The sequence below is a fragment of the Mesoplodon densirostris genome, chromosome 2 (assembly GCF_025265405.1).
Source record: "Mesoplodon densirostris isolate mMesDen1 chromosome 2, mMesDen1 primary haplotype, whole genome shotgun sequence".
NCBI classification, from domain to species: domain Eukaryota; kingdom Metazoa; phylum Chordata; class Mammalia; order Artiodactyla; family Ziphiidae; genus Mesoplodon; species Mesoplodon densirostris.
In genome coordinates this window covers 102,606,246-102,621,292 of record NC_082662.1, presented here as the reverse complement: position 1 = coordinate 102,621,292, position 15,047 = coordinate 102,606,246, and the positions used below count along the sequence as shown (strand labels likewise).

The window sequence follows — 15,047 nt, the reverse complement described above, 5'->3', positions numbered from 1 at the left end:
TCCAGAAACAATGGCCTTTCCTGAGGCTTTGGTTGAAGAGTAGAAATATCTTCTCTAGAAATAGCTCTTCAGGCTTTCTGCCCTAAAATGTGTATTGTTGCCAGCAAGGTGGTTGATTTTACTCTTTTTCTGTTCCTCCATATTTTACTAGCATTACATGCAGGGGATTTTATGCCAGATTCCTGGTCAGGTGCTCTTCTTGGGGGCCACCGTGCCCCTGGATCCCATATAGACCAGGTGCTCTCAGTCTTTATATCCAGAACCCAAAATGAAGCCCAAAAAGTACTGGAAGGTGGGGGTGGAGTCCTGAAATCAGCAACACTTCCCTTAATGGAGATTAGCACTTCCCCAGCTCTGGGAGAAACCCAGACTCTCAGAAGCAGCTGACTTTGCTTCATCCAAAAGAGAGTTAGGTCTATATGGCAGAATCAAAAGTTCTAAATAAAAACGCCTTCTTTGATGAACAGAAGTTTGCCACCGATCACACTGACAAGAAACCTTTTAGAAGATGTCTTAACTCCAAACTGGGCCTAAATGAACTTTTACAGAGTTCATTTGGGACATGAGGAAACAGAAGGTGTCAACAGGGCCTTTGTGCTCATTGGGGATATGGGGAGAGGCAGAACCATCCATGAGACCTGTAATTCTGCCTTTTCTCTAGGAAGCAAGAAAAATTGTGAACTTTGCTTAAGAGTGATGGAGTGGAATAGTCTCAGAGCTAAGCAGCCCCCACACACATTACGTTCTGGCTAGCCTCTTGTTTGTTACAAACTTGAACTGCAACCAGGTTCCTTTCTTGACAAGGAAGGCGCTAGGGCCCAGGAGTGAGGTGCTGGCTTTGTTGTGTGACCACAGAGTCTGGTTACGTACTAATTTCCTCTAGGGCTTGAGATGAAGTCAGTAAACCACAACCTTCAACATGCTCTGCTCAGGTGGCAGCAGTGGCTTCTCAGTGCTGTCTCGGCCATGACACACATCTAATATGCCCTCCCTTAACCCTCTTGTAGACTGTCTGTCTTACCCTGCAGCATGGACCAAAGAGAGATTCTGCAGAAGTTCCTGGACGAGGCCCAAAACAAGAAAAGTAACAAAGAAGAGTTTGCCAACGAATTTCTGGTAAGTCCTATGTGTGACATTCTTAGGGTAGTTACATAGACTGTTTGATGACAGTGGTCCAACTCTCCTAGACCAACTTGCTCTTGGGATAAACTGACCTTTCAGGGGAAGAAGGCAACCTGAAAGTATAACTTCTCTAAGTGGTTTTTGTGTATTTTAGATGTTCTCTCCAAAATATAGTTTTAAATATTTTGTTTGCTAGTTCTTAGAGTTTGACTAGGAATCCTAGAGATGACATACATAATTCCAGTTGTATAAATCTAATATTAATTGAACATCTGGAGTTCCCAGGTATCTGAGTTGTGGTTTAGGCTTCAAATGGCTAATTTTAATTAATATCAAGAGGAAAGAGACCAAGATTAACTTTTCATGGAGCATTATGCTTTTAGCCTCCCGTGGGTTCCATTTGGATGACAAAAACTCTTGAAGAGCACCAAAACTACTTTCTGCCATATTTCTTTTTTCTTTTTTTTTTAATGAAGAAAAAAATATGAGAACATGCATGTTTGCAATAACAGGGTTTCCTTAATCTTCTTTTGCTTGGAGGGGTGGAATGGCTAGGATGGGGAGTAGAGAAAAGTGAGGGATGGGAAGAAACATAAGCACAAGGTAGCCTGGGGTCAACTGGATTTGATTACCCAGAGGAGCACTGCATCTCCTCTGGGGGAACGGTGCTTACTGATGCAGTGGCAGCTGGGTAGGCCTCACTCATCCTATAACCCAGCACATCAGATGACGTAGGATGTCTGATAGTACTTATCATGTATTTGGGAATACTTCCAGCTGGTGTTTCAGAGTTATAAGAACTTCAAACTTTACCTTTTCAGCTATGAGGAAATGGGAAAAATAAGGGAATTTAAATATAAAATCTGAAATTAAATCATGACAGTGTCATCAACCAAATTATCAACTACTTGCCATGTTCCTTAATCTCACCAAGTCTCTGTTTCCTGACTTCTGAAATGGGGATCATAATGAATTTCCTACCTCTCTGCACAAGATTATTGTGATGACTAAATATCAATAATAATAATACTTAAATGTGGTCATTCATTCAGTAATATTTATTGAGCACCTTCTATGTACCAAGTTTAGTTTTAGGCACTGAGGATATAGCAGTGAACAAAATAAGAACCTTTTTGCCCTCACGGAGCTAACATTCTGGTACCAGATAGTAGATGTGAAAACACTCTGTAAAGTCCCGAGTGATTAGATGTTATGATTGAGTGATTGCATATTATGGTAGAAACTCCTGTGTCAGCTCAACTTGGATAATGCCGTGGTGTCATGAAAAATGCACTCTAGTTGCCACTAGCCAGGCAGTCTTAGTCCTTCTGAGTAGAGTTAGCAGGGAGGGAGGGAAGGTAGAAAGCATGGCCTATGTGTCTTAGACATGTGCCTGCCCCTGGGCTATATCTCCTGAGCCAAATTCCCCCAATGCAGAGGTAAAAAGTGAGGTGAGGGGGCAGTGGCAGTCTCTGTTATTTTCGTTGTGTTTTTAAAAATAATATAGACTACATCCCTAATATTTTACCTTTTCTTAGCTCAGTCATTATAGTCTTTCACCAAAATATAGCAACTACCTCACCTCCTGTTTTCTCTGCCTCTAGCCTTGCCCCACCTTCAATCAATTTTCTGTTTAACACCCAAGTGATCTTTTAATACTACAGATCTGGTTATTTTTTCCCTCTTAAAAACCTTTTATAGTTTGTATTTTTTCCAGCTGTTTAAAACTGTGAACTATAATATGCATTGAGAAAAGTACATAAAATGTAAGTATAACTGTAAAGCAGCCATCACCCAGGTCAAGGGATAGCGCATTGTCAGCCCCAGAAGACCTCTACATGTCCCTTTCCCATCAGGTCCTCATCCCCACACCCACCCTGTCCTGTCCTGCCGAGGAATGATCACTATCCTGACTTTTATATTAATCACTTCCTTGCTTTTCTAGCTCCTAACTCTAAGGACCTGTTTTTGGGTGGTGATTAAGTGGAACCTCACTGTTCACTGACTCATGTCCTCCAGTGGAAAAACAGAGTCTTTCCCTCAGCCCCACCTAAAGGTTCAGCTGAAGTACCAGAGAGAGTAGCTTTGGGGGAGTTGGGGAGCAGTGAATGAGGCCAGGCTACTTGCTTGGACAAGGTGAATACCACCCTTAAACTGGAAGGCTTTCCACCTGGTCATATACCACATTCCACCTTCAGCCCTTAATATCTTCTCCCAGGATTTGATGTTTCTGAGGTTCGAGGGCTGATTCTGTGACAAAAGGCCACTGCTGGCCTGAATGGTGGTACCTCTGTGGGAATTATCAAAAGTCATCTCTACCTACAGGTAGACATTCTGTACACCCTTCCCCCCCACTGAGTCCATGGCTTAGATTTCAGTCCTCACTTCCCCCTTGGCCAAGTATCTTTGTGCAGAGCACAAAGCTCTACTGTGATAGCTAGAGCCAATACCATGCTGCTTTGGTCTTTTCCCCATGCCAAGTCTAAACTCAATAATCCTTCTGTAGTTGAAACTGCCACTGACCACTCCTATAAGGTTTCCATGCATTCATTCAAATATTTATTGAGTGCTCACTATGTGCAAAGCATTGTGCTAGATGCTGGTTCTGCAGTGCAATACTCCATGCTTTGGTGGAGCTTATCTTCTAAGACATTAGAGGACGCCTTAGAGAGACAGACATTAAACAACTAATTACTCTATTAAATATTTAATTATAACTGTGATAGTCTTGGTGGGGTGTCAAGGAAGCATCACATTCATTATCTTATTTATTACTTATTTAAAAAAAACCCTAGGGCTTCCCTGGTGGCGCAGTGGTTGAGAGTCTGCCTGCCGATGCCGGGGACACGGGTTCGTGCCCCCGGTCTGGGAAGATCCCACATGCCGAGGAGCGGCTGGGCCCGTGAGTCATGGCTACTGAGCCTGCGCGTCCGGAGCCTGTGCTCCGCAACGGGAGAGGCCACAACAGTGAGAGGCCCGCGTACCGCAAAAAAACCCAAAAAAACCCTATGAGGTTGTTCTGATCTCTGACTTACAGATAAGGAAACAGGCTCTGAGAGGGTAAATAATTGGCCTAAGCTCACTCAGCTGTTCAGCCATAGACATGAAATTTAACCTGGATCTGTCATATCAGAGCCTGTGAAATTAATCCCTATGCAATAATGTCTTGTTTAAGCCACTAACCGTAGTCCCTCAAAGGGCCTAGCATGAGGGTAAGTCTTTAGTTAGCATAGTTTCTATACAGCAGAAATAGCAGTGTGCAACCACACTATTGAAAATTTCTTAAAGTACTTAAAAAATAAAGCCTTATTGTTGTTATTTTTTAATAAAATAATATTATTGCAAGGTAAAATAAAATAAATTCACCATAGTACCAACATCCCAACAAATACAGTTTTGGGGGGTGTAGGAATTCTAGTTTTTCTCCATTTATATTGATAGGATGCCTTTTATATTACTGTAATTATAAGCATAGCTACAATTTTGTATTCTCATATTTTCACTTAGCATTGTAACAAAACTATCATGTTGGTTAAAATCTATATTAATGACTTTTAATGCAGGATAGTATGATGAAAATATAATAATCAAAGTAATAGCTAACACTTCTATACCTCTTATAGAAACTGTTCTAAACCCTTTTGTATGTCAACTCATTTAATCTATTGAGGAAGGCACTGTTATTATTTCCATTTTATGGATGAGGAAAATGAGACACAGAGAAGTTTACTGACTCACTCAGGGTCACTTAACCAGTAAGTGGTAGAACTGAGTTTCGAATTCAGGCAGTCTTGCTTTACCATCTGTACTTGTAACAACTTTGGAATCATATAGATCTGGGTTTAAATTTTCCTTCTGCCTGTAATTAGCTATGTGACCTTGAACAAAGTAACTAAAAAGTGGTAACAAATAATATTCACTTTGCAGAATTGCTGTGAAGATAAAAGAATGAATATATTAAATGCCTGACGTGTAGTAGGCACCCAAATAATTTAATTATTTCTCTATTTTTGGAAATTGAGGTTATTTCTCATTTTTCCTGATTATTGATAAAACTGCAATGAATGTTTGTCCATGTGGTTTCCCCCTTCGTTTGGGATTATATCCTGTGGCTAGATCCCCACAAGTGTTATTATTCCTGGGCCAGAGTATTAGCATCTAATTGGTTAAGTTTTGCCAAATATATTTCCAACAGAGTTTTTAAAATTTGTGATATCGGAATTTATCATCTTCTTTACCACCTTGATAGTCTCAATTTAATATCTAAAAAAGATAGTAATAGGTAAAATTTTTGACTGCTTATCATATCCTAGGCAATCTAAGTGGTTTACCATATATGATCTTTTTTTTTTTTTTTTTTTTTTTTTGTGGTATGCGGGCCTCTCACTGCTGTGGCCTCCCCCGCTGCGGAGCACAGGCTCCGGACGCGCAGGCCCAGCGGCCATGGCTCACGGGCCCAGCCGCTCCGCGGCATATGGGACCCTCCCAGACCGGGGGCACGAACCCGTATCCCCTGCATTGGCAGGCGGACTCTCAACCACTGCGCCACCAGGGAGGCCCACCATATATGATCTTAATCACTACAACAACCCCAAGAGGAAAGCATTATCTTCATTTTACCCATGAAATGGCAAAACCAGGATTTGAAACTCTGGTATGCTTGATTCCAAAGTCTCTTGGCCACTATACTTAAACTGCATCAAGCAAAATCATAACATGTTTTATTTTTCTAATTTAATTAGTGTAAAATTGTACTTTGTTATGTAAATTTAATTTATTTTATTTCTGAGCCTGAAAATTTTCCATGACTATTTTCAATCTGCATTTCCTCATATGAACTTTCGGTTCATGTACTTTCCACAATAGCTAATCATGGAACCATGTTCCAGACTCTGTGCTTGAGTGCTTCACGAACAGAACCTCATCTAATTCCCAAAGTGCCCTTTATAATGAATGGCTAACATAGTCCTACACGGACCAGCAGCCAAGTGCTTCTCCAGCTTCTTAGAGCATGTTCATTTTCTTGTCCTTGTCATGCTTCCTCTGCCACAGGACTTTGCACACATGCTGTTACCTCTACCTTGAATATTCCCTCATACTCCTCTTCACCTAGTTAACACTTCATAATTCTTCAGATAACAGTTTGGTGGTCACTTTCCCAGAGAAGCCTTCCTTGACCTCCCTAAATATATCGAGTAAGTTCTCAGCACCATGTGTTATTTTTAAAAGTTTCTTCTTCCCCCAACCTCACCCCAGCTGAATTGAAGGTATTCATAGCACTTATTACAGTTCCAGTTTTACATTTATTTGTCTGATTATTTGATTAATGTCTGCTTTCCCATCAGATTGTAGCTCCACAAAGGCAAGGCTCAGATTTAGTTCTGCATATCTTGATATCCTCAGCGTCCAGCATAGTATTTGCTATGTAGTAGACACTGAGGGTCAGAGAAATTAAACAACTTACCTAAGGTCATGGATTTCATAAGTGGTAGAACTCAGATTTGAAATAAAGCTGTTTAACTTTTGAGCTTGTGCTCTTGGTCCTCTCCTGCCACCCCGCTCTATTGCTTCCAATTTATCCATTGGTCTTAACTTCTTAAACTTAAAAAAATCATAGAATATAACATATACACAGAAAATGCTTTAAACACAAACATACAATTTAACAGTTAGTAATAAAGCAGCCATCTATATAAGCTTCACTCAGATCAAGAAGTAGAATATTGCCCACACCCCAGAAATCCCTTGGGTGTCCTTCCAGATCACAACTGCCCCCAACTCCCACCTGACTAGAGGTAAACACTATCATGAGATTATTTTTTTCTTTGTTTTTCAGCATAGCTTCAAGGCATATATATCACTAAGCAAAAGAGATTAATTTTACATGTTTTTGAATTCTATGTAAATAAAGTCATGTTATATATACATTTTTAATATCTTCCTTCTTTCACTACATTGTGTTTCTAAAATTCATTTGGTTGCATGTAGCTGGGTCTTAATTCTTTCTAATTATTTTTATGAATTCTGTCAAGGTTCCATATATGCAATTACTGTTGTGATCACAGAGTGCATGGAGAGAGGCCAAGCAGTCACTTAGGGTGGTATTAACTATTTTGGATCACCATAGTCCCGTGTCTTGACTTTAGCTTTGCTGATCTAAAAATTCAATTTTGTCAGTATGCTGAGAGTGATGAGGATCAGGCAAACACATAAGAAATTCACCAGAAACAAGAATGCCAATTTATTAATTTGGGGCAGAGGAAAATCACTATCAAACAGAGTAGAAGTTTGCATTGGCTGGCCAGCATATTCTCTAAATTTGGGGAGAAACTTACATGAGAAGCCAATGATAATCAGAAAGTTGCTTGAAGAGCATAGTGATTTTAATGGCCTCAACTGTGATGGTATGAAGTCTTCATCTCCCTGTTTGAATCCTCAGGCTGGTGGCCACCACTCTTTTCTGGACAACACTAGGGATTTTACTTTCCTTCTTCTAAGCTTAATGAGGGCCATCCTCTTCCATTAATGTATTTTTTTTATCCAATTGATGATAATTTACAGAGGAATAGGTATTCACTTTGGTCAACTACTGCAACCGATTGTGGTTTTATGACATGTACATTTTAGCCACTGTATTAAATATGGGTTAAGGCTTGGTTATGTGTTTTTATGCTGGTCAATTTGCTGCATGTCTTTATGTTTAAAACTCCTTAGATGTTTTTTTTCTTTTCTACATTGGAGGTAGTTGAGGCATCTTGATTTAGAAAGCATGTGTAAAAGTATGAATTGTGTAGAAAAAGTGAGAGCTTAGCTAATGACAAGTGTGCTAAATATGCATATATGAGCTCATTGGATGTCTATATGTATTTGTTCAAAGGCTGGATATGAATACAGAGATATGAACACAGCTTCATGTAGGTAGGGTAAGTTGAGTACAGTGTATTTTCTTCCTTCTAAAAAATGTTTTGGAGTGAAGAAACCACAAAGGGAAATACAAATAACAAAAATATCACTAATAACACTTTACTGATCAAATGCACCTATACTTAAAACATTATAATCCTAATGTTGACCAGCTTTCAGAAATATGCAGTCTCCTACATTGCTGGTATACCAGTCTCATACATTGCTGATATAACTTTCTGGAGGCAAAATTTGTATATGGGTTCTGATATGTATTTAGTAATATGGATCAAAAGCCTTTAAAATGAGCAAATTCTTTGGTCATTCCAAAAAATTCATCTGAAGGAAATAATGAAAGATTTTATATAGATTTTGGCCACCTATTGTAATATTGTTCATAATTATTGTTTAGGAAGATTGGAAGCAACTTAAATGTCCAATAGTATAAAGGAGCGGGTTAAGTAACTCATGTTGCATCTCATACAATAGAATACTCTGCCACCATTAAAAATTATGTAGAATAATAGAAATTGATAAGTAAAGAGAGAAAGTTACAAAACCCTGTATGCAGTGTGATTCCATCTTCATTTCACACGTATAGATAAAAGTTGGAATGTAATATTTTGAAATATTAAGAATGATTAACTGAGTAGTGGGGCTATAGGTGATTTTTATTTATTTATTTTTTTTTGGTGTTTTTTTTTTTTTGTGGTACGCGGGCCTCTCACTGTTGTGGCCTCTCCCGTTGCGGAGCACAGGCTCTGGACGCGCAGGCTCAGCGGCCATGGCTCACGGGCCCAGCCTCTCCGCGCCATATGGGATCCTCACGGACCGGGGCACGAACCCGTGTCCCCTGCATGGGCAGTGGGACTCTCAACCACTGCGCCACCAGGGAAGCCCTATAGGTGATTTTTAATCATCTTTTCTGGGTCCTCTATATTCTAAAATTTCTTCAATTAATATGCATTACTAAAAAATATGCATTACTTTTTTATTTAAAAATCTATATCAGGGCCTCCCTGGTGGCGCAGTGGTTGAGAGTCCGCCTGCCGATGCAGGGGATACGGGTTCGTGCCCCGGTCTGGGAGGATCCCATATGCCGCGGAGCGGCTGGGCCCGTGAGCCATGGCTGCTGGGCCTGCGCATCCGGAGCCTGTGCTCCGCAACGGGAGAGGCCACAACAGTGAGAGGCCCGCATACCGCAAAAAAAAGAAAAAAAAAAAAATCTATATCAAAATTTTTCCTTTAGTGTTGTTGGAATCCATTTAAATAATAAAAAGCCAAAAAAAAAGGAGTTTTATATTTCCTGGAGATGAGGTGCTTTTGTAGAAAAGGTAAATATCGTATTTATTAAATACAAAGACATATTTATTAAATATGAAGGATTCAATGAACCCTAATAGAAAGAAGGTATCCAGTTGTGAAGGTCAAGTACTAATGACGGTTTATAATGCACTAGAAGTCAGACGGGTATTATAGCAGCTTCTGGAGACTTATCATAGACAGACCAGAGAAGACCTGGATACATCTTAGTTCTATAGAGAAGATCTAGATACATCCTAGTTCTATATTTATTTATGGTAACAACACTAGCCAAGCAGTCACGAACACAGTACCTCCTGCATAGCAAGTGCCCAAACATCTGTTGAATTGAAATGACTCATTTATGTGAATCAGCCTATGACTTGAACATACTTATCAGCATTTCCTGACTTTTGTGCCCATTAAGGTGTCGTTTTTTGCTGCTTCCACTGGAATAAATATATCACATTACCTCTAAAGCTAATTTCTCCCAATTGCATCTCCAGTCTTTCACTAGGGACCATCCAGGCCCACATTTTCAGTTATTCACAGGACATTTAAAATACATTTTAAGTACATGTCTTGCCATATCCTCACATTGTATTTATCTAAAGCTGAACCACTTGGTTTACTCACCCCAGTTTAGCTATTGCTACCCACCTGCTCACTTACCTGACTATTGGATGGCCGCCCAATCCCCTAAGTTTGTCTGTCTAGCTGGAGACGATTGTATGCACGCTCAGGGCCAGTTCAGTCTTGTCCCGCATTCCTACTAGTGGTACCCTTGTTTACTGGATGTAGAGGCCTGAGCTCCTAATTCCGTTTCTTAGCATTCATGCTTTCTCTATCCCGTTGGAGGCTTGGAATAGATAGTACTGACCTGCATTGAGGAACTATCTTGAGAAACTCTGGAGACAGCCCAGCTTTGAGTCCCCTCTTCTGCCTGGCACAGGAGGGCCAAGACTGATTTTTCCCACACCCAAATGTAACTTATGCTGTTTTCTATACAATAGTGTAGTCCTCCAAGGCAAAGGTATTGTGGTATTGTGCTTCCTTTTTCCTTTCCGTTCTCTTTTGGGAGTGACCTCAGTTCATTTACTAGTAATTACTTTTCTAGTCAATAAGATGAACATGCAATAGGTTCAGTCCTGATTCCTAGAGATTCAGGGCCAGGACCTCGGTTCTGTTTTCCTGTCTTGAAAGGAAAGGGGTAGCATAGCCCACAAACCAAATCAGCTTACTGTTAGCTTATCAAGCATGAACAGAATCTGGTTTCTCATACATTCCAACTTATCAGGGGCTCAGGAGGCCCCTTTTCTTTATTCCCTCAGCAACTTTTCCTTATTCCCCAATTCTTGTTGGTGCTGCCTCTAGGGAACTCACACCCACTTGGTGATTGGTAGAGAAATACTTTCTCCCTTTAACCTATCTTTTCTCCCCCAATCCCAGCCCACCCCTATAGCCCTACTTTCTCTTCTATACCCTTTTGCTTCCTACCCTCAGAGTTTCTCTTTTTCTGGTGAGGTTTATCAGTTCTCCGTCCTAAGTTGGCTCTGATTTTTTCTCTGTTGGGGTGTTGGAGCCTGGGGGGTCTAGCAGGGAGAGAAGGGGAATGAGAAAAAGATCTTCACAGTGGTTTGACCTCTAGGTAAGATATCTGAAAAAAAAAAATCTTTCACGCTTTCCAAATTAACAATTCTACAGGCATTTCCTATGTGATGTTCTGCTAAAAGAATGTCCCCATTTGTCATCCAGCCAGATAACTCTGGGAGAAGGAACAGAGTAGGAAATAAAAAGCCATTCTCTCCCATTGTTGAAGGTGGCAGTGAAGACAGCTAAACAAACATAGGCTAAACACACACACACACACACACACACACACACAACTTTTATCTGTGAAATTTTACCCAATTAATTTAGGCATATCTTTCAAAAAAAGCTTTGCCTATGGCATTCTCCCTGGAAAGCATTCCACAAGCAAGCAAAGCAAAACAGATAAAAACAGTGTAACGGAGTATGCACGAGGCCCTGTTCTGGAAATTTTTAGAATGAACTGCTCTGGGAGTTGACATCTTTTCAGCTGCCCTGGAATCAATGGCAACCTGAAAATTATCATTCTGAAGGTGCACAAGAGCAGAGCAAGCTGAAAAATTGGTATAACTTGGAAATTGGTACAAACTGGAAATAGTTTATATTCTTTCATGTATTTGTGCCACATCCTTAAATTTCCAAACTAGTCCACTTACATCCATCTTGGTGTAAAAATATGCTGTATAATGATCATTTCAGCGTCTCTCCTCCTAAATCCAATTCTGAAAACCCACAAGAATTCAAACCATGGTAAGAAATTAGGATTTAAGAACTAATTGTATACCTGCTTTTAAATAGGTTGCCTGTGTCTGATGTAACTCTAGAAACAACAAAAAAAATGGTCATTAGAACAATACATGCTGGCATTTGTGGTCCAGCAGATAAACAGGCAGTGGCTGTCTGTTCCATTTGTCATCCTTTGTTGGAAAAAGCTTACACTCCTATACTTTGAATTATTATAATAATTAATGATCTATTTATTATTTGGAAAGTATCACTTTAATTAGATTCTAGATATTTGATAATTCTTTGTATTTTGGACTCCCAGCTAACAAATCTTTCATGACCCCAACTTTTTTTCTCTCCTTGCAGACTCAGTTATCAGGTTATCCTGAGCTAATTTTGAAATCTAATGATGAGTTTAGATGATTTGTTGGAACAAATTTCTATTCTCAACTACCTCTTTTATCTCTCTGTCTCTCTGTGTCATCATTCCTTTATTTTAGGCTCTCCCTTCCTCACCCATTTTTTTTTATGACTTGGTTATGAGTGTCCTTAAGTAAACTCCTACAGATACACACACTTCCTAATTATGTGAAAACTCTATATGAAATATAAAAAACTAAGTAAAATAATTAACAATTCCCTTCTTTTTAAGTTTTTCTTGTTGCCAGTCACATGAGAGAAGTTCTTTTTCTATTTCCTTATTTCTCTCTATTAGTTTACCCTATGGAACAAAATAGATCATAATTATGGGTGAGAAAAGCAAAAACAGTACCAGGTATATATTTATGAGAAAGGAAAAGGGACCCATAGTTTTAAAGAAGCGATGTTACATATAATTGTCAGTGACATCAGTTTGTACAATCTTGAAAGAACTTAGAAATCAATCTTTGGAAGGCTCATAATTGTGGGACAGTAGCAAACATGGAGAAATTAGCTTGGGTCCAACTGGGGAGAATTTTAAGTACCTGACTAAGGAGTTTTGACTTTTTCCTGGTAGCAAGGGGGATTCACTGAAGTAGTTTTTAGCATGAGAGAGATAAGAAAAGCAATACTTTAGTAAGATTAAGTTAGCATAATTATACCTAATGGATTTGAACAGAGAAAGAGAAAAGTATGAAGATGAGTTAAGAAGCAACTGTAACAGTTCAAGCTTTAAGGGAAAGGGCCTGAATTAGAGTATCTGTAGGGGCATAGGAAGGAAAGTTGATGCAAAATGTTGCATGGGAAGAATCAGTTACACTTGCTGACTGAGTTAGAGGTGGGAATTGTGGGAAGTGGGGAACCAAAACTAACTCTCAGTTTCTAGAGTATGGTTGCCTGAGGTAAAGATAGTGCCATTGGCATTAACTGTAGGGACGGTGATAATTTTAGTTTTAGATGTGCTGAGTTTGAGGTTGAAGTAAGACACCCAGGTGGAAATGTCTAGGGTATGGTTGGAAATTCAGGAATGGCACTTAATAGTCAAATCTTAATGAAGAAATTTGAGAGTTATCCGATAGGAGTTGGAATTATAATGCAATTTGAATTAGTTAAATAAATTTTAAAAACTGGTATGCCTTCTATTAGAGATGATATCTCTGAGCAAATGTATTTAGTGAGAAGAGCAGAGAGTTGAGGACTTAACTTTGGAACCTTGGATAATTCACAATTAGAAGATAGAAGCAGACATAGAGGCAGTAAGAAAGAATGAGAAGAGGGAAAGAGAAGTCAGAGAAGAAAGAGGAGAACCAAAATAATGTAGACTAATAAGGGCAAAGGGAGGAGGAAATTTCAAGAAGGAAGTTAAGTTAAAGAGAATGAAGACTGAGAAGATGCTGAGGCATCTGACCCATAGGAAGTAATTAATGATTTTCATGTGACCAAGTCACTATTAAATAGTGGGCAAATAATGAAAATTATTTTCTGTAGTTCAGTTCTAATAAATAAATAAAGTTCTAATAAATATTTATTAGCTATCAGAGATGTTTTTCCCTTATCTTTCTCAAATTTAGAAGGGTAGATAAAGGTCAGATCTACTAAATGCAGTTTCTTCGAATGATAAGGGAGTTGAAATCTAGGACAAGGTTGATTTATCAGAAGGAGCTAAAGAGGAACTATCATTTACTCTGACCTGAAATTTTGCTCTATACTATAATGTTGGCAAGTGAGAATAATTTTATTTATTTATTGTTTTATATAGTAACAATACCTTTTCTTTATTAAACATGTACTCTGTACCAGTGTTTCACATACGATAACTCACTTAATTCACCCACAACTCTAAGGTAACTATCCCCCCATTTTACTTACAAAGCAACTGAGACACAGAAAGATTAAATAACTTGCCCAGCTTCACTCAGCCAGTAACTGTGGGAGTCAGAATTCAAATCCTAGTTTATCCAACTCAAAAATATACATCAGAATAAACCACAGAGCTGTTAACAATACAGATGCCCACCCACCTCCAGTGACTGCCATTGACTAAGTCATGGGTGCAGATCATGGTACAGGTTAAGCCCCACCTCAGGTTCTAGACTACCTCAGTGTAGTTTAAAATAGCCCTGTAATAGCTGTAAAGAAAGTAAGTCAAACTTTTAATATCTGACTCTTTGGGTGGAACACAGGGTGTGTTCAGAAGATATTATTTTTTAAATATTCACTGGTTTTACCTCTAAGTTTTAGCTATTTGCAACTCAGCAAAGTGTGACCTTTTCACTTCTCCAAATGTCACTAAACTCTGTTGTCCTTATGCTCTGAGGCTCTGTTCTGAATGCAACCAGCCCTAGAGGACACTAAAACAGCTGAAGTGGAATGTTTGGACAGTGGAGAAGGAAAGCTCTCTGGAGATAGCTTCTTACCTCTTTTCTCTAGGATGATTTGATTGAATTACTGTAATTTTATTACAGACGCTGAAAAGACTATCCACCAAGTATAAGGCAGATAAAACCTATCCCGCAACTGAGGCTGAGAGGCCCAAGAATATCAAGAAAAACAGATATAAGGATATCTTGCCCTGTAAGTTTCATTTCTCCCTTTAAACTTGTACCTTCTCTCAAATTCAATCATCTTATCTCTTTTTACCCATTGGTTGCTGTTCCTAATCCTAGACCATGGCTTTGACAAATTAATTTGTACTGTATATGACTACAAAAGAACATTCATTCATTCATTCAGTCTTCAAACACTAATGAGCATCCACTACTCACGGTGCTAGTTCCTGACTTACAGAAAGCCCTCTAACCAAACCCTCTTAATTAGTCTGTCTTTCTTTTATATTATAGATGACCACAGTCGAGTAGAGCTGTCCATGATAACCTCTGATGAGGATTCCAGCTACATCAATGCCAACTTCATTAAGGTACATCCAATATTCCATATTTCTCTAGGTACCTAAAAAAATGGGGTAGAGGGGGGAGGGAGGGATA

The 15,047-nt window shown here is 39.1% G+C and overlaps 1 protein-coding gene across 2 annotated transcripts in view; it reads left to right on the top strand.

The window, feature by feature from the left end:
• Window positions 1-931: 931 nt before the first annotated feature.
• The window catches only part of PTPN22 (protein tyrosine phosphatase non-receptor type 22), a 61,191-nt gene continuing 47,075 nt past the window's right edge, over window positions 932-15,047 (top strand). For both annotated transcript variants that reach the window (XR_009531152.1, XM_060090295.1), the window contains exons 1-3: window positions 932-1,116; window positions 14,529-14,637; window positions 14,904-14,980. Coding sequence is in view for 1 of the 2 variants with exons in the window: in XM_060090295.1 (XP_059946278.1) it covers window positions 1,030-1,116; window positions 14,529-14,637; window positions 14,904-14,980 (273 nt within the window). In the remaining variant the exon portion in view is untranslated. The remainder of the gene's footprint in view (window positions 1,117-14,528; window positions 14,638-14,903; window positions 14,981-15,047) is intronic.